Raw genomic sequence first — 25,012 nt, 5'->3', positions numbered from 1 at the left:
TTTGCATCTAACGTCTGATAGTACCAAAAGGTGGCTATCCCCTGCAAGCCTGACACTCAATAAGCAGGCTCTTACAAGCACTTACAGAACAGTAAATTTGCATTACCATCTGTTCATGAAGCCTATTTGCTGCTGTTATTGTTTTATCTTTCTTTCTGTTTTTTTTTTTTTTTTTTTGTGCGCGTGTGTTTGTGTCTGTACGTGCTGTGTGTGCGTGTTACAAAAGTAACACAAAAATCAGCTTCAATGCACCTCTGCCCACACATGGCAAACGCACCCCTTTGAGCTGTCAAAATTCACCTTTTGCGGGCCGTGCAGATGGCAGTAGGTTTTTAATTCCAACTGATGGCTCTGGAAAATATTGATACCAAATATGCTATACAAAATAGACTGTGAAATGTGACCTTCACTCTAAAGCTTGAACTCTAATAACATAGTGACAAACTCGGAAATATCTTTTAGTCAGAACGTACAAGTCACAATGTTCACAGAGTATTGTACAAGTCACAATACTCTGTTGCGCACTTTATTATTATTATTCTTTTTTCCTCTGCTTCTATTTTCTGTTCTTTCTGATTCTGCTCCAATATGTTCATTCCTGTAAATTCGCTCGAGTTTGATTAAAACAGTACAAATCTCTTTAAAGGTTTAAAGAAATAGTCCTCTAGTATGTTGCACCAAAGATTGAAAAGAAACACTTAGTTTTTGTCTGCTTTGTGTTTTCTCATTTCAGATGCCGTTGTGAAGGAAAGTGATGCTGTGCCCAGTGAACGAAGAGGCACCATCACATTTGCCTTTGACACTGATGTGGATCGACCGGTACGTTGGCGACCAGTCATAACTATACCGTGTGACCCAGCTAACATTAGCTGGGACACCCTATATGCTGTGGCACATGAGGCCATAGCCACTGAAGCCAATGAGATTTGGTATTGTGGCTTGATAGCGAAACACTTGTCAATGTTATTAAGTGTCTCACCTAAGAACATAACATGTTTCCCACTGCCATCAAATGCCATATTGTCTTTTCCCTCTCTGCCTTTCTCTAATTGTGATTTCTTCTGCTGCTGAGCTGAAGGTCGCAGGTTCAATTCCCGACCATGGTGCCTGCATTTTGATGGTGGTGAAACTGCAAAAATGCTTACGTACTGAGATTTAGGTGCACGTTAAAGAAACCCAGGTGGTCAGAATTATTTTGGAGCCCTACACTCCAGCATCTCTCCTAGCCACAGTCTGGCTTTAAGAAGCTTTAGTCCATGGTTGAGGGCAGCGCAAGGGACGAAGACAAAGAAAGCAAGAAGGCTAACACGAATCTTTACCGAAAAACTGTGAATCTTAACCAACTTGCCCAGTTCCCTGCTCTACAAAACGTTAAACCATATTAGTCAATCAATAAATGAATCAATCAAATTGTATTTTTAAATTTCAGTCAAAAAGAAACTGTTCGCTATATGCATTCCTGAATGTTTTTCTTGACGTTTCCTTTGAGTGACAGCAGTGTAATGCACTCACAGAATGAGGTGTTATACGAGTTTTGCATTGAGGCAGATTGTCTTTTTTTTTTTTCTGCTGTTTAGTAATTGACTAAAGAAATTCCCACTCATGTTTGTCCATTCAGGGTCGTCTCGTACGTTCACCGACTCCTTACCCCAAAGAACTGAAGGCACGCGCGCGGCATGTGAGAAATCTTCGTAGGCAGATGAATGGTGATGTGGTTGGTGCTGGACATGTTGTTGTGTCACAGGTGGGTGTCATCCTTCCTCCTAGTGGATGTGAATTTTCTGATTCTTATGCTCCTAGGAATTTTAGCGTATTTGCTCGATTTTAATGCATCCTCGGTTGTAATGCATACCCAATTTTTCAAGGCCAGAAATGTAAAATGCAATGTGCTCGATTTTAACACACAGCCTGATTTGCATACATTAAGAAATGCAAAATGGGGTACTCTTGATTTTTTATTCCCTCACCTGGTTTTCGTGATAAGAGATGAAAACAGCGATTTGTTCTGACTTGCAAAAAAAAAAAATTACAAATTTAGCTCTGAAGCTGCTGGAGGTGCGATTTTCACACCAGCTATAGGTAGTGGCTTCCATTGTGTGCAGTACAGAAAAGCATGGCCTTTGAGATTGGAAGGGGAGATCCAAGATCACATTGTGGGATTTGAGCACCATCTATTTCAGATTGGTTTTTTGCTCGATCCTAATTAATGTGCGTGTCATATTTTAGTGAATTTTCTGGAAAAAGTGTGTTTTAATTGAGTAAATATTAACCGCATATAAGACAGTTATTAGGCCAATACTCGAGTATTCAGATATTGTCTGGGACCCTCACACAAAGACTGGCATAGACATTATCGAAAGCGTCCAAAAAAAAGATCTTCGATTTATATACAATGCTTATGATTGGCGCATTTCAGTCACCGATTTAAGATTACGATCTGGGCTCCAGACACTAGAAACTCGTCGCAAAATGCACCGTCTACAAACAATGTATAACATAGTTAACAACTACACTAAAATTAGATTTGACAACTACATGCAATTTAATACAACGCGACTGACCAGAGGTAAGCACAATCAAACAATCTTAGTGCCGCATGCTAGAACAAATGCATATATTTCATCTTTCCTGCCCAAAATAATTCGCGAATGGAACGCCCTTCCGCAAAGTGTGGTCAATTCAACCACTCCCGATTCCTTCTTATCTGCAGTGCAGACGTACTTGTAATGTCATGCGTTCATCGTTTCTTTTTTGCTTGTGTTGGATATTCTGATGCCTCTTTTATTACACCTTTCCTATTGGCAGCAAATGTGATGGCGTCATCGTGTTTCTTTGTACTGTGTATTAGAATATGTTTGCCTTGCCTATTGGGCTGTCTTTTTGTTTGCTTGTTCCCTTGAGGAAAAAGAGTTTGAAATCACGATGTTTGTACCACTCCTGCCGGGGTTTCCAAATGGAAGCCGGCAGTATTGTGAAATAAATATGGTATCTATTTGTAGTATTCTGTATATATACAGGCCCGTAATTTGTTTGACATCAGTTAGTCTGGCATTTAGCTTAGTCCACCTGTGTTCACATGTCTCAGTGGACACTGTCATATTTACGCAAGGGGCTTTAATTCGACCTGAGGATGTCAAATGTCATGTTACACAAGAGAGTGTATAGCATGCTTGCACATCAGCTGATCAAACATGTGAGTGAGTGAGTGAGTGAGTGAAACAACTTTAATCGGTCCACAATAGACGCGAGTAAACTCAACGTCACCTGGCTAGGCCCACTCTGGGATCATCAGGTCGAACCTTACGGCCCTCTCGCGGGCCCTCTGGAGTGCCAGGATTTCAGAGGTCTGATCCTGGGCCTTAATAAGCTTGATCATTTCCTCTTGGGTGAAAGGGGGGACCGGCAGAGGCACAGCCCCACAGGACATGCTCGAAGTCCGCATAACCACCACACATGGGGCAGTCCGGGCTTGGGAACCATTCGGGGTACATGTAAAATTTTCATAACGACATGCAGTGTGTGTTTGTTCGAACATGTTCCTGGTTACTGGATTGTAGTACTTGTTTCAGTGTAGAAAGTACATGAAATGTCTACGTACAACTCTAGATATTGAGCAAGTAAATTGTGACTCCAAATGCATGCCTTCACATTGCAGCCGACATCTCGCTTGGAGGGTTTTGGCAGGGGAGAAGTGCCAGGCCCTGAAAAGTCGCCACCGGAAGTGGTGGTTCGTGAGGCTAAAATTGTACAGCCCACGTCACCATCAGGGAACCCTGATTTGGCTCAGGTGCATGCCGACAGGCCTGTGAGTTGACTCCTCTTTTAACATGCTACAGTGGTATATATACTAATTAGTCACTCAAGATGAACCCTTTTGACCGTTTCGTGGCATTACGTAACACAAATGTGATAGTGGTATTGTGGAATGTGTCACCTTTTCTTATTGGCCCATTTTAATGAGCTACAATTGGTGCCATGTTAGCTTGATCACAAGTACCTAATGTAAGGCTACATAATTTTGTTTCCTTAGTTAACACATTTATTGACATGAGAGCTGCTGTTTTGCATTACAAAGCTTGTGATTATCTTCATGATTACGTCTGCTTCTTTAAAGAGGGTTCAAGTGCTAGCAGCTGGCATTTACTTTTAGCAGAGTCTTTAAGTATGAAAATAATGGAAAAGCAGTGTGCCTATAACAATCGATGTGGCTTTCTTCCTTTAACCTGTGTGCATCAGCATAAATTCAAATGCAAACAAGCCATAAATGACTTCATAGCATTGATCGGTATGCAGGTTCGCCTGCATTCATAACGGTGGCCTGATTCGGACTCCAAAATCTGCCCTTGAGCCCATGCGCTCAACCGGTTTAACCCGGTTGAACACATGGACTCAACAGGTACAGCTGGTTTAATGACGGCCGCATATCGGTGGAGAGCTCTCACATGTTTAGAAACCGGCTAAAAAACAAATACATGTCGCACTTCCATGTAATTATGTCAACAGGTGTTCTTATTAGTTACTTCCTGTTTGCACTTCATTTTATGCTGGTACACAGGTTTCTTTTGTGAGTGTTGAACGTAAAAGTGTGTTCATTAAATCGGCACCCACCCTTTTATGCAGCAGGACGATAGTGTCGGGTATGAGGGTGTAGGACACATGGCCGGGTGGGTGCTAATTAAAATTCATGTCTTGCCCATGTCTGATTAAAGCTTATGACAAATCTCTTTCATCCTGGTACCCAGCTTGTAGAAGTGGCCAAAGTCGTCAAGTATTCAAATGTGTACAGTGGTTGTCTCATAAAAGCATTTATGCATTTTACATGTATTTGAATAGGCGGCATAGTAGTTGACCTGGAGTTACAGCTTCCTTTTAACAGCGGAGGTTAAGCTTGCATCAGCACAGAAGTTCACTTCAGTCGTTGGAGGCATGGCCTGCAAGCATTTGCTGCAGGCGTCAACCATATTGTAACCATAGAAGTGTATTTTTGTTTCATGACACCATTGTTAATGTGCCTCGCCCTCTGACTTGATGAGTGCGTGCTTTTCTAGATTTCAGCAGAAAACTTGTACACATACAAACGAAAGACATAGCAGATGTGCTTGTTTTATAATATAGTGTGTATGTTGCATGCGCTGAAATCTACTAGGGTTGATCCAGAAATAAGGTTTCCATCAATGTTACAAATAGACAACATTGTTTATTCTCATAGCAAAGTACATCGTTGGAAAGAAGACACTTTGCTCTATTTTTCAACACAATCGCCATCTTTTTCTACTCATTTTTGTAGACGGTGCTCCAGTTTCAGTATCCCAATGTCGTAGAACTCTGCCGCCAACCCGTTAAGGAAGCGTTTCACCTCTTCTTTGACTTCACCATCACTCCGGAAGCGGTGGTCACTCAAGTGTTCCTTTAACTTGGGGAACAAGTGATAATCGCTAGGCGCGGGGTCGAGATTGTACGGTCTACCCAAAGTTTGTCAAAAGGTCCTGGGTTTGACGGGAGACGTGAGGGTCGGGCGTTGTCGTGAAGCAGCGTTACACCGGCTGTCAGTCGTCCTTGCCGGCGGTTCTGGATAGCTCGCCTGAGTTTTCTTAGTGTTGCACAATAACTGTCTGAGCTGATTGTTGTCTCGGGTTCCATGAAATCGATCAGAAGTATCCCCTTACGACCCCAAAACACACTGGCCATGACTTTGCCAGCAGAAGGAGTTTGTTTGAACTTCTTTGCGACTGGTGACCCTGAGTGACGCCATTGTTTGGACTTTTGTTTCGTTTTGGGAGTGAAATGAAACACCCACGTTTCGTCTCTCGTAACAATGGAGTCCAACAATTCTTCCTTATCTTCTTGACACTGTTGAAGAAACTGGTGAGCACAGGTCAGGCGTTTCTCCTTGTGTTGTGCTGTCAACAGACGCGGTACCCATCGAGCACAACACTTGTGATAACCCAATTTTTCAGTCAAAGCTCTATCCACTGTACTGTAAGAACTCCCAGGAATCCGAGCAACAAGTTCACGGACGGTGCTCCTCCTCTATTTAAGCACTTCGCGTTGGACCATCTCAATAATTGCCTCCGAAACGGACGGTCTTCCACTCCGTTCTTCATTGTGGATGTCCTTCCGACCGGCGCTAAACTCCCTGCACCACTTTCGGACGTGTTGAAGGGACATACACTTGTCGCCATACACCTCTGTCAACTGACGATGAATATCAACAGGTGAAGTCCCTTTGGTGTGCAAAAAGCGAATTACAGAACTAATCTCGCACTTGGCGGGAGCAACAATGGGCACCTCCATCTCGGACGGCTGCTGAGCCAAGACTGAGCGGTGCAGCGAAGCGCGGCCGGGCGGAAGCGAGATTGGGGGAACAGCCGGGGGGGCGCACAGCGGTGCTGCCGGATTTCGCCTCGTACCTTCCCGTGCTGCTGGAGCTATTTGGGAACCTTATTTCTCGATCGACCCTCGTAGGAATGTGTGATTAATATTGTATCTTTGTTCGAAAAACAATCTTGTCACAATTTTGTGACACTGCAATAAGAAAGGGCACTGCATATATGTTTATTGTCATGCACTGTGCACCTTCACTCATATGTAAAAGAATTGCAGCATGTTAATATGTGTTCCATAGGCCTGGCTTCCACTGATTAATGTGACATAAGAATATTTATGGAACTGCTTTCTTTCTCTCTTTCACTCTCAGCTCCCTCTTTGTGAAAGCTATTGCAATGAGTAGCCTCAGTCATACTTGTCTCATGTTTGGATGTTACTCTCAGCTTTTTATCAGGAGAGCAGGGAGAATAGATGCGAGCTTCTTTGTGCATGTGAGTGTTATGGTTGATTGACAGAGTGCCTAAATACAGCTTTCTGGAGCAGAGATAGGGACAGGAAATCGAATGCTAAATAATTTGAAAGTCCTGCTGTCATTACTGCTTCGTTGGTGGCAAAACTATTTGTACCTGGGGCAACCTGGTCGTGTGACATTTTTGTGTTGCTAGACTGTGTTGCTGATTTTGTTCAAGCCTTTTACTAAACTTGAGAAAGGCTTTTCAAGATGTGCGGTCAGACCTTGTGATAGAAAGTCATATCTGACGCGAAAATAGCTCTGTCATATCCGACATTTGTTATAAGCATGTCCAATATTTTGTTATATCCGTGTTTGTTATACGGAGGTTTGACTGTATAACATTTATGTAATGATTCTGCATGGCTCAAGCTTGTGCATTCATAAGATCCCATCAACATTATTCCAACATCATGGAATAATAGAAATGTTTCTTCAATGTCAGTGAGCAGTGCTTACAATTACCTTTTTAAATATTCAGAATAGTATGAGGTGCAGGAATAGCGGTTATTCACTATTTTTTGGTATGGCAGGCCTTCAAGCTTTGTATGAAAATGTGACAAGTATGACTATGGCAACACATCAGTGAAAACAGTGACAAGAGGGCAACTTCAACTTGGAGGTGCACTTTGCTACCCCATGTGTTTCAATGTGCTAATTTTCTATATTATTCCATTTGTTCTTTTTTTTATGTATATAGCACGAGCCTTGCATATTAAGGCACCAGCAGGACATTAACATCGTGCCCGCTGAAAGCTTTGCCTGTCACCAACCCACTCAAAGCTCGTTTGCAACAAACAACAACATCTCAATGTGCACTGACCTAGGTAAACTATGCAACAGGGCCACTGATTTTTTATTTTTGCTTTCTTGTTCACACTTAGTTTTATATTAAGTCGTACTGCATGCATATTGTTGCTTTAAGCTGTCCTTGGCTTGTATTCTGGAGCAATCATTTCCATGGATAGCATTTGATGTGCCCCAGTTGCATGTCTTAAGTAACCGGAGCACACACAGACACACAGATAGTACATAAATGAGGGCTTCTTGCTGCAATTGTCAAAATGTGGTGAGCAAATGCCTTTTTTTTTTTCTTCCTTTTTTTTTTCAAGTATATTGAGTACTGGACACTAGAGCACTGCACGAGCCGATTTTTGTGGCCCGGGCCCAGCCCGGGCCCGTTTTTACATTGGGCGGCCCGCCCGAGCCCGATCAAAACTTTTATGGCGAGACCCGGGCCCAGAAATAATCTACGTTAACCGCCCGGCCCGGCCCGCCACCCCTTTACCTTAAGCCCGAGCCCGGCCCGAGACCGAAAAATACATGTTTTTCAGAGTTGAAAAGCCCGAGAATAACTCGCAGAAAGCCCGAGCCCGGCCCGGGCCCGGGTCGAAAAGCACACGCCGTGCCCGAGCCCGTGCAGTGCTCTACTGGACACCACCCAGGCATATTCAACTGCGCTCATCTTTCTTAGCTGCAGCTGTGTGCTGCTGACAAGAAATTCCAATGGCGCCTCCTCTTGGTCAAATCTTATACCAGCTGTGCGCAAATAGCATGTGATGCTCTGTAACATCACCTGTTAATCAGCTGCCTTACTAACAGCTCTGCACTGGCGTCACATGATACTCTGTAGCAGTTCCTCTTAGTACCATCTTACAAGCAGTTGTGCACCTATTTCGCTAGCATTAAATGCCACAGCTCCTGTGTGAACACGGCATAGAAACAACTAGCTCTCAATGGCAAAAAGATGCGAAACAAATCTGGGCAAGCACATTTCTTGCAAGCATTGATTTCAAAATCAACTCCATTGAGAGTAATCAAACAGAGCACATTTCCACTAGTTTCTGAAAACAGTCACAATTCTGCCTTTCTGTGGCATTTGAGAATGCTGATAACACATTTGGCCCACTGACATAAACAGTGCACTGATGCTAGCACAGGTGATGCAGCACATCTGTAGAACTGTTCCAATTCGTTCATTTAAGGCAGACATTAACTATCAGTGCCCTGAAATAAGTGTAAGTGACCTGCGTTCAATGGAACATTGCAGCAGAACCATGACAACAAATGCCCTTTAGTGCACTGGTGCAGACCACAATTGTTGTGCTTCCATACAGACGTATAAGCATTGCAGAAATAAATTGCTCCAGAATACAGCCCTTTTTGTGAATAATATTTTGACAGGAGAGCCAATGACTGGTCTGAATGGCTTAATGATTTTTTATATACAGCAATAAAAGCTTCACTAGCACTACCATTATTCACTAAATTAGTCAGCATTGCATGCTTATTTTTTCTAGTGTGTCTTAATTATCTGCTAACTTGATAGCACTAAAGTACGTCCTTGCTTGCTGCATGCCGTAGTGTGCTATAGCTAAGCAATCTCACCTGCTTGTAAAAATTTCTGTTAAGAACATGCTGTTATTGCACAGCTCACCTTAATTCTGGGTTAAAGGCAACGACAGATGTTGTGAACTTTGAAACCTGCCACATTCAGCATATAGTGGTTTATCATCACCACACACGCACGTGTATAGCGCGAGTTATGAGGTTGACAGGTTTTCTCAAAAACTTGGCTGCTGGGTAAGGCCCTTGCTGAAGATAACCAGCAGTTCACGTAAGCATAAGCAAGATTATCTGCTTCTCTCATATCATCTCAGTCTGTCAGTACGTGCATTAATGTTTGTGCTATGTACATCTCCTTGAGATGCACTTGTGAAATTTGGCTTCTCTCCACGAAAAGGCATCGCGAGGGGAAGCTCGCTTCTGTGATTCCCATCATTTTGCAGGCAGTATATGTTGAAAGCATTGCATATACTTTCATTCATGTATGTGTAATCAAAGAATTGCTTTAGCTGAGCTTGAACTGAAGTTCTCTTGGTTCTGAGACCAGTGCTCAACTGATTGCACCATTAGGCCATCAGGTACAGGCACATTTTATGAGGAGCTGATGCCTATTGATGCAGTGAGCACGCCAAATTCTGAATGCAAATTATGACTATGTCATACAGTCGGCGAGTATTGGATTGGCAAATTCAGTGCTGTGGCAGGGATTACAGAGAGCTCACACAAAAGTATACATGGCTACTACCTGTAGCACTTAGCATGTAGAATTTATGACAGCAGACATTGGAATTTTTCTCTTCTTTCCCTATGAGCCGATAGACTTGGCCACTGGTGAGGTTGAATAGCCACAGTAGTCACTCTAATCGTAGTCTCCCTGTGCAGATGGTAGGTTATGTTTCCGTCTGCTTTAGCATTGGTTTTTGCACTCATATTTTTCTCATGTTGCTCATACAAGTCGTCTGTATTCACTTTCGATGCAGAAACCGTCAGGGCCGTAGCGAGCCCGTCACCCAGCCCGGTACCCCACATTAGCACCCACAACCCTGCCACGCCTTCCGAGCTTTACGTGAATCAGCAAAACCCAGCCGGGCTGCATGTAGCCAATGCAGAGCACTTCTACCTCCATCATCAACATCACCCAGCTTCACCGCATCTTTCCTCAGCAGCAGCAGCTCAAGTGTCACAGGGATCAGCACCACCTGTTGCGGCTGTGCATAGCTTGTCAGCACCGCAGTACAGCAACACACTACATCCACATCATGCAAACATGCCACCACCACCACCTCGCAGCCCTGTGGCTTCGTGGGATCATGTACGGCACCAACAGCAGCAACAGTACAGTGGGGACATGGCAGAGTTGCCACCAGGTCACGCAATAGCATCATCACCCCACTGCATTCCACGGCGCCCGTTTGACAAGTACCCCCCTTCATCGAGAGCCAGCCTTGCAGAGAAGTTCCAGCACCGGCTCGTCTCGGAAGACTCACAAGAACAGTTGGGCTACAAGAGTGATCAGGAAACCTACGTCCAGCCAACGCGGCCTCTTTCAGCTGCTTATCACGATGGCTACTCCAGCGATTGGGACACAATGACTTTGCCCAGAGGCCACTCCATATCCCACCCCCCTGACAGTAGTGTTCAGTACTTTCGTGGGGCACCCTGCTCTCCAGTAAGAACACTTCCACGTCGAGGTTCGAGTCCTGTCTCACCCAGGGTCATGTCGAGGTCACCACGCAAGGTTGTGGGGTCACCAGTTCAGACCTACACAGTTCAAGCACCGCACCCTTTGAAGCCTGCTGCCGGGATGGCTGATGGACCCGCCTTGTACCTCTTGCCTGAGTACTATGGGGATGTCAGGACTTCAAAGGAAGGCTACAGCTTGCCAGTGCGTCGCAGTCCGCAACCTGGATGGGGACGTAAGTTTTCAAGGTGTTCTGCCGACTTCTCTGCGGTCATTTGCCAGCATGGAAGGGGCTTTGAATGCTTACGCTGTGTGTGCAGGAGCATAAAAGCAGGCAAAATAGCTGGACAGCTTTACATTCCATGAATTCATGTAACAGGCCAACCTTTCTTCTTTTCTTTGAGTTGCTTCTGTAGTTTTATGCACCAGTAACAGTAATAATAACCATAATACAGTGCGGACCACTTATAACGTAACCACTTTTAGCGCGGGTCCGGTTATAGCGTGGTTTTTTTTTCACCACCGATATTACTCCCATAGAACTTAATGTATAGGTGGACCGTTTATTGCGTAGGCGCGCGAAGCAGAATACCAGTTATAGCGCGGTTCTTTTAAATGTGCAACCATGAAATCGGCGAACAAAGAATGGCCTTTTCTAGGAGGCGTTGAGCGCGGCCCGCACGGCCGCACGGTTGCTGGGCGCGCAAACGTGGAGGAGTGTGAGCACGGGCGCGTGCGTGGAGACCAGCGGCGAAAAGCAAAACAAAAAGTCGCAGGTTCTCCCAAAAGAAGCATCAGTTGCGATAGCAAATTTACTAGTAGAGTACTATACGCAGTAAGAATAGTAGTTTTATCGCCGGCATAAACTTGGACACATCCGCTTACTAACTGAATTAACAAGCATGGTGTCAGCACGCACAAGCAAACATGAATAGATCGCACTCGATGACTGCAGACAAGCACTGTAAAAACGCTGGCGTGAGCAAATGCGGCAGTAGCAGTCATTGAAGGTTCGTGTGGTCGATTGCTTCAATAGAAACTAAGCGGCAAAAGCACAGCGCATACAAAGGTTAGAGTCGTGTGGAGATCGCTTTCAAGATATGGTGCGCGCAACAGCCCTCAGCCGCGCAAAGTACAAGTACGCTGTGGCTTGCAGAGTAAAAGCCGCGCCCCCTCCCTCTCGCGCTGCCTTCGCGCTTTCCTCTTTTCGTGTGGGAGATTGAGTCGCCAGTTCCTCTTGCGCCCGGTTGCAAGATATGCATTTAGTGCCGCAGCTAAACGTCGCCTCCCGTCCCATCCGCCCACGGCCTTCCGCACGACTGGAGTCGTCGGGTTTGCTCTCTGTGAAAGCACACATCCCTCGCGCACTTTCACTTGCACATATGGCATACAGCAGCATACAGCTTTTTTTTTTTTTTTCCAGGAGTGGGAGCGTGGGCGCGCGCGTGAGGACCAGCGGCGAAAAGCGAAACAAAAAGGAGGAGAAGGGCAGGAGACTTTGGAGGAAGGAGGGCGCGTGTTTTCATCATTATAGCAGCGTCCAATCAGGGTGTGCGGGGTAGAACAGTAGCGCACTCCTTTTTTTTCTTTTTCTTTTTTCAGGAGTGGGAGCGTGGGCGTGCGCGTAGAGACCAGTCTCCAGACGAAAATAACAGCGTTCTTCCACTGATGCCGCACTTGTCAGGAGAACTTAGTTTCTGTGCTGTGTTGCGATTGTGTTGCATGTGTGTGTGGGTGAAATATGTAATAAATTGTGTTTGAAAGGTGGGTTGCCCGTTTGGCATAAGCAAAAGCCAAAAAAAGCATGCTTTGGTTATAACGCGGTACCGCTTATAGCGCAGGATTTTTACAACTCCCACGACTTACGTTATAAGCGGTCTACACTGTACTAATAACTGATTCGGTTAAGCTAATGGTACTATGAAATACTGGCATACCAGTGTAGAGTGTTGATGATTCAGTTTCTTCAACTGTCTTGTAAGCTGTTGACACACTTGTAATTACAACATGGCACTGTGCATAGATTCTTTAAGTATGGTTGTCAGTTAAGTTTGTAAAGAAATTCAAACCAAACTGTTAAACAAAATCAATGTCCCTCTTGACATTGCATATCCTCCTTGTTAAAATCAAGCTATGTTAGGCAAGGCTCTACATTCTGCATCTATTTATTAGAATCTACATAGTTTAAAGTTTGTTTGTCACCTTTTGGCTTACCCCTGCATTTTGCCTGATTGTTGCTACAAACTGGATTGCCTCCGCACAGCAGCAGCCGAGAAGTTAGCACCACACGCAGAAAGCGAAGACCTTCCACCATCCCAGTCGAGCTCTTCACTTTCTTCATCTCTGTGTCTGCCGAGCGAGGACCCGTCTAGCCTGACCTCAGAGGGGGTCACTCCAGAAGGTGGCCCTGCCCCTGGTGCTTCCTGCTTCAGGGTAGCCCCGGAGCAGTGCGAGCAGCCAGCGCCGCCTTTGCCCCCGCGGCCCCGAGCACATTCGGGTGAGGGTAGTGCGACAGCCCCAACTCCACCACCAAAACCAGAGTTCCTGCTCCAGCGAAGTGTCTCCAATCGCTCAACGGATTCACAGGAGCATCAGGTTAGTATGCAAGTCACATGCTAGGAATAAATTTTTTTTTACCAGATCTCAGTTTATATTAACGTGCTACTATATAATCAAGGCATGAAACTTGTCCATTTAGGACTGACCAATGTGCAGGTTTTCGTTTACACCGTCTCCAGTTCATGTCACATAGGACTAATTTTGGCTTGTACACTTAGATCAGAGTCCACATCACACTTAGTGACCAAATTCATGGTGGTGTGACGTTACACTCTCAAGTAATTGCACGTGTAGGGTGTTGTCACATGTTATTCTGTGAATATAGTACTTAATATAAGCTGTTCCTTGATGCAGATTTCTAGATCACTATTTTGTCACTGTATAGATTACTTCTTTTACTTGCTAGTTAGACTAAGTGGCTTTTCACATCATCTACTCATTTTAGAATGAGATCGTCCTAGACAAAGGGTCAGATGCAGATTTCGTCCTGGAAAACAGGCCAACATCACCGGTATGATATCTTTTCATTGTGGCCTACCTTGACTTTTTTTTTTTCTGCTTCCTTTTTATTTAAAGTTTCAGATTTTTAAAGATATTACTTCTTCACCCCATTCATCTTTCTTATTTTACAGGGTGTATTTGTAAAGGAAGTCAACCCGCAAGGATCAGCAGCAGGAAAATTGCAGGTTGGGGACAAAATACTGAAGGTTGGTTGCCACTTACGTTCACCACTCTGAATTTTTTTTTTTTTTTCAACACTGCAGTCAAGAGGGCATGTCTGATAGACTACATGCCTTGCTATTGTCATTGCTTTACGTCAGACCTAAAGGTTACTTGAGAGTATGTAAAAAGGCTATTGAAAAGTTCAGTGTCATTTGATATCAGGCAGGACGAAACTTAATGCACCAGTTTTGAGAACAGCAAGGTGGCTTTTTTCACTATTATGTCTCATTGCCTGAAACATGGCAGCCTTTACATGCTGTAAGTGATGCCTACATATGCAGTTTGTGCAGTCTTCTGTGTGCATTACTTGTCTGGTACTCAAAATTACTTTGTATGTGCTTGCCAACAGCCAAGCACATAACACAATTAATGTGACACTATGTTTACTGCCTTTGATCAGCACTAATGCTCACTTTTACAGCTGACTTTGCAGCCTGTTTCAGGCAATGAACTTAGGGTACTGTACTTATATCTCTTGTAATCTTACTTTTCAAATTATTGGTGTCATTGATGATCATTTGGATCATTCCCCCGTAATGTTGCTGTTTCAAGCAGAGATAAATGTCAATTAAAAATTGTTTAGTTGTCTGTCGTAGATTTTTTTTGTTTTTCTGCACCTTGCAACATTACCAGTACTGCTCTTGTATATTTTGTCTAGCATATTTCTCTTTGTTTCATAGATGTATACTTTTAGGGGCGAAGCTCCTTAGGGTGTGGGTCGTTCCCTCCTCTGTAGTAGTAGTAGTAGTAGTAGTAGTATGTAGCCACCTCTAGTTTATGAATTGCTCAATAGATGGCGTAAGTGGTAGCCACCTGTAGTTTTATGAAGTGTTCACTAGATGGCGTAAGTCCGTAGCTCTGGTTGGCATGGAGACCGCTATGTATGTGTGTATGTATACGCATATATACATATATATGTATATGTATAGTATAACCGGAAGCCGACTTCCGTTTCCGTTTTCACTTCCGCTTCCGGTTCCACTTCCGGTTCCGCTTCCGTTTCCACTTCTGGTTCCGGAAGCCAGCTTCCGGCTTCCGGAGAACGCTTCCAGTGTTTTTCTCTCTCGTCCGTAGCTAGGTGCGCTGCGGTGCACAAGGGCGTTCGTCCCCGACGCGCGTTCTGTTTCTCTCGTTCCCGACGCTCGCTCCCTTTCTTTCTCGTCCGTAGCTAGGGGCGCTGCGGTGCACAAGGGCGCTCGTTCCTGACGCGCGCTCTCTTTCTCGTCCGTAGCTAGGGGCGCTGCATTGCACAAGGGCGTTCGTTCCCGACGCGCGCGCTCTCTTTATCTCTCGTCCGTAGCTGTGGTTTACCCGAATGATCCCCCGGTGCTTCGCCCACTCATCATCATTCACTTCGTGGATATGCTGTGATTTTTTAAAAATAGAATTTGTTTTTTTCTTTTTCTTTTTTCTTTCTGGATTTACTGCCTGTGACACTTCATTAAAACCCTTTGATGACATTCTTTCAAGAGCAGATACTCTGCACTCAGTAGCTATGAACTAAACATTAAGAAGCAGAACTGCAATGCATTTTTAGGCCTGTAACCGATTTCTCCTAAGGGCCTAATTAGAGAGTGCAAGACACTTCTGCATTACCATTCTGTGTTTTAATAATTTGTCAATATTTGTGAATGCCTGTCACATTTTATTGGCATAAACCAGTAGAAGGTGCAGCGAATAGCTGTATAAACTGAATAGTACATTGTAACTTTGTTTTGCAGGTGGATGACCTAGATGTGTCAAATGCTGAAGTTAATTATGCCCTGGGAGCCCTTGTCAGTGCTGGTTCCAAAGTCAGGCTTACCCTGCTGCGACAACAATGACAGTCGAATCATTTATGTAAGTATATGCTCTCTTATCGGCCATGTAGTCACGCTGGACAACAGCCTAATAATTAGAACGAGATCAACAGGAGAATGAGAACATACCAGCGTACATTGGATAGATATTCCAAAGTGATGAACACCAGGGCCGGTATTTTATAGCGGTGCCTTTCCGATGCTAATGCCTTTCGGGCTTTTCGCACTTGGTCAATGGTCAGAGCAACGATCCGCTCACGTTATCAATGGGATCAGCCGGCTGTGAACGGTGGATGATAACACTAGTATAGAATAAAGCATAAGGCATCACTAGAAAATACTGGCCCAGGGCTGAGATAACGTAAAACTATTCCAATCTGTCTTTATACCAAATTTGCTGTTAGTCCTCCGTGATAGGTCAAAATGGCTCAGGTCACGCTTATATAGGCGGCATAAAAACAGATTGTAATATTTTTACGTTATCCCGGTCCAGCTTTCACTAAAATCACTAGAAGAAAAAAAATGTATAATCAGTCTATTTTGCCAGTACTTAGCTGTGGGGCTAGAGAGTCTGGTGATAAAGCTTGAAATGAAACGAGGCTGTGCTGCGAGCAATAGTAGCGGTGATGAATGACAGGCGTAACATTAAAGGCCAACTCTTAATGGCCAAGACCACTACCGCTTGCCAGAAGTGATGCATGACATAGACTGCGCAGCTCCTCAGCATGACATCCAAGGTTAGGTGGCGCCCATGGCATGCTGAAAAATCTCAAAGGTGACGTGCTAGAATGTGCACGTCATAGCTGCCAACCACCAGGTGCACGTGTCGTCTACTTCGCTACTGTTTAAAGGCTGCTAACAAGCAAACTAAGAAATTACCAGCCCTGCGGCTTTGCCAAGATTGCTTTAATGGTACTATATACTACTCATTTATAACCAATTTAATCAAAGTGAAATTTCGCTGCAGTTGGCCTTTAAGTCACCAAAAAGTTTAATAAGGGACTGCAGAATATTAGTTGAAGTGATGGTTCATTAATTCGTGGGGCTTAATGCTCCAAAGCAACACTGAGGCTATGATGGATGCCATAGTGAAGGGCTGCAGATTAATTAACATGAGTGTTGCGTTTTGCCCCTTCAAATTGCAGCCGTGCCGCGCCCGTGAGTCTAACCCGTAGCCTCATGCTCGCTAGTGGAACGCCATAGTCACTGAGCCACTGTGTTTGGTAGTTGAAGTGATGACACATGAGCAGTTCTGTAGGTGAATTGTCAGAACAGTTGGTACAGAACTTTTTTCAGTTGCGTGTTTGCATAGATTGATCATTCTTGACTCCAAGTAAGTTCTAGGGATGTGGACATTTATTTTGAGATGTGTGTGTTAGTGTTTTTAATGCTGACAATAACGGAAATGTATTTGTATTGCAGTAGTCACTGTAGCACTCATCTATAGCTTGTTCACTAGAAGCCGTTGTAGTGCTTAAGTTCCGTGTTGCAGCAGCACTGCATGTTTAGCTTGTCGGTGCACCAGTCCATTGTTTTGATTAACTGGGACATCATAATAACTTCGCTATTGATGTCATTTTAGTAAAAGTTAAGGGGTCACAAGTCAGCTGGATGAACATCAGTCATGCACTTTGCAGTCACATTGCTACTTAACGCAAACAATGAAGAGCATGAATGCTCATTACAGGCAGTGCGAAAGTGTCCTTGTTTGAGGAGAAAAAAGAAAAAAAAAACTTGTGACTAGTCATTTGTAGCTTCACGCAAGTGAAAGGAGTGGGAAACGAAAAGTCGTCCACGGGGTAAAGTGGTCATGATGACTTTACTAGTCTTACATCTTACTGCCGAGTCCTCTGCTGCCACACTTTCACAGATATAATTTGGTCTAGAACAGGTGCACTTCGGCCGTAATATTCTTGTTATGCTTATGTTTTTCTCATGCACATATTTGTGTTTGCAAGTAAAGGTTGGTTGGAAGAGGGTAATGTTTTTTGTTTTCCTTGTTGTCCTTCTACTTTGTCCATCCATCCACAATTAGTGCACAGGTGGTCTGCTGTGGCCAACAGTTTCAATTTCACCCATGGTACTAGTACTATGCTAAGGAATCTCCCAGTCAAACTGCTTGACTGTGCTTACCATGAATAGATTGCACTTCAAAACTGTTTGGACCTAAGAAGAATTGTTCCTTTACATGTAACAGCATATATAGCAAACTGAGACAGCCACAAAATAAGAAAAATAGCACCCATCCTCATTTTCTTTCTGTGTGGTTGTCTTAGTTCGTGCTATAGTCTAACCTCTATGTAATGAATCTTTGATAGGACAAAGTTATTATAAAAGCTTTCTCAACATTATCAGTGTGTAGCAAATATATGCTTATAATGAATAGAGGATATAAGTAAAGTATTTTTGTGTCAGATATGACTTCGTTATAACAAGGTTCAACTTCATTATGCCTCCCTTTCTTTTTGGCCTGTTGTCATAACATGTCTGCATAACCCGGTGATCATTCATTCTACAGGTACTTAACAAAGTGATCCCTGAAGCATCTGTCCTAACACAAACATGGTGAGTCTTTCTTTCCCCTTGTCAGCATTTGCATATGTTATTGAATGTTTAGTAATGGCATATAAAATATATATATAAATGTATGCAGGGTGCTTCAGGGAATACTTTAAAAAATTTTTAAAGGTTGCCTCTGGCAGATAGCACAATTCTAGTTCATAAGCTGGTCTACTCGAACAGGCGGACATTACTTGCACAAAAAATTGAAATTTCTTTACAAAACGTCATTTTATATATGCATTGATGCACAAAAGTAACTGGAACGCCAACGCATTTCTCTGCAAAGTTCGGGAATTATTATCTCGGAACTGGTGTCATCCCGAGAATTCGTTCCAAGTGAATCCGCCTTGCGAACTCCATGGCTAGAATTTGTAAATTGCAATATGGGCCATAAGGCAATTAGGTAAAACTTAATTAGTGAATTTTGTTAATTAGTCAATTATGCATTTCAATTATTTTTGCAAGTAATGTCCGCCTCTTCGAGTAGACCAGCTCATGAACTAGAATTGTGCTATTTGCCATAGGCAACCTTTAAAAAATCACGGAAGTGTTCCCTGAAACACCCGGTATATATATAAAAAAAGAAATATATATTTCTGGAATGCACAATATGTTTTACATGTATCTGTTTGATGAACCTTGTCACACAGGAATGCCCATGCAGTGGTCATCACTTTGACTCTTCATCAGAACATTCTGGAATCACTACAGAACAGTGGCAACATTTGTGCATGAAAACCTGCTGGCACAAGCTCAACAATGAACAAATGCAACATTTCCCCCCCCCCCTTTTTTTTCCCTCACCATCTCACATGGATTCTAATTCCATTTGAAACATTCAAGCACATTTGCAAAAGCTGCTGGCATCTGCTGCATATTGCATGGACAGCAGTGTACTGTTGTGAGGTGGTGCACAGCGTGACATGCCATGTGTCGTCATGGTGGAGGTGCTTTTTTTGACGTTTGTCCACGACGTACCTGACCGGCGTTCGTACAGTTTGAAGAATGCATTTTGTGCAAGACTGCTGCATTCCGGGACTGGGTTATTGAGCACTATTTACTTAAAGGAGCCATGAAACAAGCTCACAAGAGGGAGACAAAGATTGCAGTGTTGTTCCACGAATGTCCGAGAGCTTGGTTGTGCTGACGCGGCATATCTCTGGACATGGCCTGTTCTTGGGGAGGAGCATTGTATGCAGCATTGTCTGCAAGGTTGCTGAATCACAAGCATGCTTCGCTACCCCCCCCCCCCCCCTCTTTTTTCTTTTTTTTTTGTCTTAGAGTGATGTTTCAGGTTTTCTTTAAATTGGTGTTGCCTCAAGTTAGCATGTGTGTTGCACACTGCTTGTAAAAGTCTAGGTAGATATTCTTCTCTGGGGCAGTTATCTTTTCCTTAACTTGTTACAGAAGAACACCACCACCTAAGCTGAATGCCGCAGGATGGTTACCGGGGATTTCTGTTTTAAAGCCGTGCCTACCTCTCTGCATCTGATCACACAGTGGGATAGAGCAGGGTGATCAGTTCTGCTTATTATGAGCAAATCTGGGCCGGTTGTTTTAGCCAAGTCTGTGTGAAATTCTACACTTACTTTTGTTGCATTCTTTTAGGCTTGTCTGCATTCAAGCTCTCGTAAACCCGAAATTGGTCTATTTAATGTATATTTTTGCGCTTGGCTAGGAGCCTTTCACAAAGTCAGATCTACAGCTCTCACCAGGAAAGAGCGGCCCAAAACTATATTGTAAGATGGAGTTGTGATCAGTGACGATAGATAGTTTCTCGTCATTTTTACCTTACAGTTTGTAACAAAGTAATCTTTCTCCGAAAGCATGTAATGAAACATGGTTTAAAAATGTTATATTTCTAATTGAAACGAGATGCGGTTTACATAGACTCCCTCAATGAAATGTTCCACATGTTTTGGCTGCTTTTTAACAAGCCATGCCACTTAATGGGGCTTGTTTTGAAGGGGCTATCCGCTTGTTAGCCCAAATTTGTCTGGTCACCCTGGTGTATACCACCAAAAGATCCACGCAATTTGTGCTTACATGTTGATGCAATGCATGTTCATTACTAGAGCAATGCAGTAAGTGGTGTGCTCTCCTGTTTTCATTGTTACCGAAACTCATATTCTGATGCAATACATCACTTGTGCAGTAAGCTGTATTGTATGCTCACAGGAAACTTGAATGCTCTGTCTGTAGCCATTGTGCAATCTCGCTTGATTGAATTATTTGTCTAGATAGCTTCGGATATCAAGTGGGAGCCATCTCTTGCAAGTCTCCCGGTCACATACCCAAGTTTCTTGCTGATTTGGGAAGTTTTTTGCCATTAACTTGCTTGTATTCTTTGATGGCACTAGCAACATTTGTTTGCACTTTTCTGTCATCATGCAACCTGTACATAAGACGGTATCGCATATTTACATTGTGTAATAATTTGAGCTGTGTTGCTACTTCATTTTGCACTACTTTGCGTTTTTGTTCAAGTTTCCAAAGCCACGTGAGCCATTTATCTTTATTTGCACTAGGAACTCAACAGTCTTCATTTACCAGCGTCCTTGGAATGCTTTATTTTGTTTGTTTGCTTGTTTATGCCAAATTGAGAAACGGCTTCTTTTCCTTTTGAACATGTATTATTTATATATTATTTATTTCAACCTTTAAAATACTCATGGCCACAGTAAACAACACAAGGAGTGAGCACTTATCACGGCAGTCCAACAAGAGCAAGCTGTAATTAAACCTGGGGCATGTAACATGCTCAAGTGTGCACAAGATAATCTAAAAAATAGAATTCTTTCTCTGCTTTTGTCTTGTTTCTCCCATTTTGCTGTTAACAATGTTTTAGTGGACAGCTTAAGCTTCTGCTCAGCATTTTTTGAGTGGGAGGGAGTGGTCACTTGTCGTGGGGGAGGGTCGTTATTGGGCTGACTGTACTCAAGAAAATTGAAAACGACGGTGGTTTATACTGTGGTGAAGTTATAATAATGTTTCACAAATGCAGCAAAATATATGCATTAGCACAGCTTCTGCATATATAGAACAATTTGCTGGCATGTTTAGCGTCTGTTAAAGCTGTAGGCCAAACGAGACCTACTCATTGCCGGAGCTGCACTCATATGTTTGCTGTATGTGTGTATTGTTAGAAACTGTTGTATTATAGGAACATTTCACAAAGCTTTCTGCTCGTCAAAATGTGTTGTTCCGCGTTGCAGTGGTATAGTGTTTCTGTTACACTTACATCTGATGCAGACAAAGCATTAGCCGTCGTTGAACCCTTCTTCAGGACATTGCAATGTTCTAGTTGCTGCGCATTACTATGACCTCAAAGCTCAACTTCAACGAGAGACTCATACTTTAGCTCAGTGTATGTGGTTGGCACCCTGACGTGCCAACGTCAGTGAACATATCATACGGAAGGCCTGTCATGCAAGTGTTTGTGATATAAAATACCACTGGAGACGTCTCCGCCTTGAATTTGCTCAGTCGTTCATGGGTGAATGAAAGTCTGGGTGAGAGAGGAACTTGAGGGGAAATGCTTGTGTGACATTGCCTTACTCGCCGGACAGGACTTAGAGGGGTGCACAGACACACCTTGATTTCTGGTGTGCAACTAAATTGTCGTGTTGCTTGAAGAGCTTAGTTTAAAAGCACAGTATCAAAGAGCTTAGAGAGCATATATTAGACATGCATTTATTGAAAGTGTTATTTGATAAGGAATTTAACACCAGAGCTGCTTGCTCATGTTTTCGTTTCACCTTTTCTAGTTGCAAGGCAAGTAAGCAGAACTCCGCATATTCGTACGAACTAGCAGAGGTTGTGGCATCACTTGCCTGTTTACAACAGTGCTGCCTTAAGCTTTACTTAAGGTTAACTGAGTGCTGGCAGCTTTCCAAAGAATTAAGATCTTTGGAGCCAAGACTGCGTGTTATGCGAACAAAATGTTTGTACAGATTCCACTTCCTGTCACATGAAGTAGAAGCATATTTTTAATAATTAGGTGTTTCTATAGCTGCAGTGAACAAAACGAGCTCCGGTGTGTGCCTCGATCTGTGTACACTACAGTAGATGTTGCCAGGTTGGTTGGGCAGTGTTCTAACTGGCTGTGTGCTGTTCCTTGTTCTGACAGTGTCACAGCTGTACGAACATTGACCCTGGTTGAATTCAGGCTGTCGAAGTTCAAACACCGTGTTCATGTTCATAGTGTTTCTTATACACACCTCGTTGAATGACTTAGGTAGGATGCGCGCTTATTATGGCGTCACTCTCACACTCACTTCAGTGGAATCCCATATTGGAATCACTTGTTTGTAATAATAATGTTTGTACATAGTGCACTAGTGCACACACAAATGCTTACACTCACTCAAGATTGTGTTGATGCTCACTTTGTTGTTTATCTCCCCTTGTTGACTTTGTTTATTTGTTGTTCTCTATCTGGTGTGTGATTTAATTACCACTGGCACTTGTATATTTTGACCTGATTGCGCAAGCTGCAATGTGTACTCTCTCGATAACGAGTTACAACTGCAAATAAATTGGTGGTTTGTGAGCTGGTGCTTGTATTATTTTTGCTCGACTGCTGAAAGGGTGTGTCATAACAAAATTTGGTGCTTCACAGACTGTCACAAATGCCCTTTAGTTACGTCGCCTATGAGGGCAATCCCAAGAGTACTTGGCCTCAACCAGAAGTAATCGGCTGCTGCAACTGAAAATGTGTTACATTTCAACATAGTCCCATCGTATGTCCATCCTCTTGACCCAACGATTCTACATTCATTCCTGAAAGAAAAAGAAAATCGGAAAGTTATTCTTCCTGAAAGCAAGCCCTAGCATCAAGGATAGGGACACCAGAGAGTTTCTTTTTCATCGTGGGGAAACAGTGAAATTCCCATGGTACAAGATGCGGTCAGTACAGTAGGCGCTGAAGCATTAAAAAAAATGCAGGAATGAATGGCACACATTGCTACAGTATCACAGTGTGAGGATGCATTATCTTGGGACAGTATTTTGAAGCGATAAATTTTGGGGATACAATCACTTTGGCAAGATTTCGCGTGACACAGATGCATCAGCCGACGCATCTACTGCTGAGCAATACACATTATAGCAGTACATGTTTACACCCGGCCGCAACACTTTACAGACCACGGTCTCTAGAAAACGTTCAATTCCCGAGTAGTCTGTAACCAGTAAAACTGCATACTACAATGTTGTTAGCATTCTAGTCAAGGCCCGAAATGCAAATACCAGGCCGCATTGTGAGGCTGCGGAGATATTATGCTTTTTCTAAAATTTCATGGTCATAATATTCTGTTGCCGGGTGTACGTATGTACGTACATACCTACATACGAGCAGCCTGTGTATATGTGCCCCCCCTCGAGCAAAGGAAGACTAAGCACTGTATGGAGGGACATTAAAGTGAGCAATCTTAGAACCCAAATTGTGGAGACCTTGTGCATATCAAGCTTTTGGTCAGTATTAGCTGAATTACAGTTTTCGATGTAGGCCTGCTGTGCTGCCTATGCATGCACTATAGTATATTGTAAAGACCGGCCTGTTTATAATGTGCAGTAAGAAGTGAATCACATTAATTCAATCTCTTCCACAATCTGCTGATCATTCCTGCAGAAGTTGTTTTACCAGCAATATAGTACAAATCGGAAAGAAAACTAGTATGAAGAATCAGTGCCAACTCTCATTACATGATTTATGTAGACTTGGCATCACAGATTCTATGTGAAATTCCTACAGGACCGAGTCCTGAGGAGGTAGTGGAGGCCTACCAAGACTGGTAGACGGATGTCTAGCCACAGAAGGTGGTGACAGATGCATGCTGGGACTGGAGCACATAGTCCTCTCTCCACCCCGGCTCCTCCCCTGTCTTAAAAATGAAAATAAAAGTTTATTCATTTATTAATTCGCAAATGTCCACACGTTTCGGCATGCCGAGACTACGCCTTTGTGTCGCATCTTTGAAACCTAAAGCATGTAAGTCTACTTGCATATGCCTTAGCCGGTGTATGATAGCCTTCTTTTTTTTTTAGGTGAAAATAAAAGATGTAGTCACTGTTCGATGGTGATGGCTACTGCTTTTAGCATAGCAGAAACAATATAAAAAATACATATATGTAATAAGAAGAGGAAAAGAAACAACGTCCTAGAGACAGAAACCCACAGCGCGCAGTCCAGTAGTCTTCAAATAATTTGCGACCATTGTTCCCACTCGGGGTTGAATTTGGAAGAGTAATGTAAGCTGCCGCCAATATACCGAGTTTGCAACAGAGGGTTTTGATATACTGTAAACAAAAAAAAAAAAAAAAAAAAGAACTGCGCTGTAAACCTTCCATTTATTTTCATTTCTGTCATCTTTCGGACTGCACAGAGTTATAAAATTTGCTTCAAGAGCAAAATATGAGGACAGGCATTAAACTCCTAATTGGGCGAGCCGTAATCTGGCTTTGTCAGATCAAAAAACTGCTAGTGGAGAAGCCTAGCTGCTT

The 25,012-nt window shown here is 43.3% G+C and overlaps 1 protein-coding gene across 2 annotated transcripts in view; it reads left to right on the top strand.

Annotated features, from left to right (window-relative positions):
• LOC119433261 (uncharacterized) overlaps positions 1-23,060 on the top strand; it is a 63,860-nt gene extending 40,800 nt beyond the window's left edge. Inside the window, exons 14-24 of one of the 2 annotated variants that reach the window (XM_049659185.1) lie at positions 734-819; positions 1,619-1,744; positions 3,656-3,805; positions 7,539-7,665; positions 10,165-11,100; positions 13,132-13,460; positions 13,870-13,935; positions 14,057-14,131; positions 15,869-15,986; positions 18,465-18,511; positions 19,159-23,060. In XM_049659185.1, coding sequence (XP_049515142.1) covers positions 734-819; positions 1,619-1,744; positions 3,656-3,805; positions 7,539-7,665; positions 10,165-11,100; positions 13,132-13,460; positions 13,870-13,935; positions 14,057-14,131; positions 15,869-15,970 — 1,997 coding nt within the window. In that variant the 3' untranslated portion in view covers positions 15,971-15,986; positions 18,465-18,511; positions 19,159-23,060. Of the gene's footprint in view, positions 1-733; positions 820-1,618; positions 1,745-3,655; positions 3,806-7,538; positions 7,666-10,164; positions 11,101-13,128; positions 13,461-13,869; positions 13,936-14,056; positions 14,132-15,868; positions 15,987-18,464; positions 18,512-19,158 lie in introns of both variants that reach the window. The other variant, XM_049659183.1, reaches the window with a different exon arrangement.
• The last annotated feature ends 1,952 nt before the right edge of the window (positions 23,061-25,012 follow it).

The sequence above is a fragment of the Dermacentor silvarum genome, chromosome 11, assembly GCF_013339745.2.
Source record: "Dermacentor silvarum isolate Dsil-2018 chromosome 11, BIME_Dsil_1.4, whole genome shotgun sequence".
NCBI classification, from domain to species: Eukaryota; Metazoa; Arthropoda; class Arachnida; order Ixodida; family Ixodidae; genus Dermacentor; species Dermacentor silvarum.
This window is presented reverse-complemented; position numbering and strand designations above follow the sequence as displayed.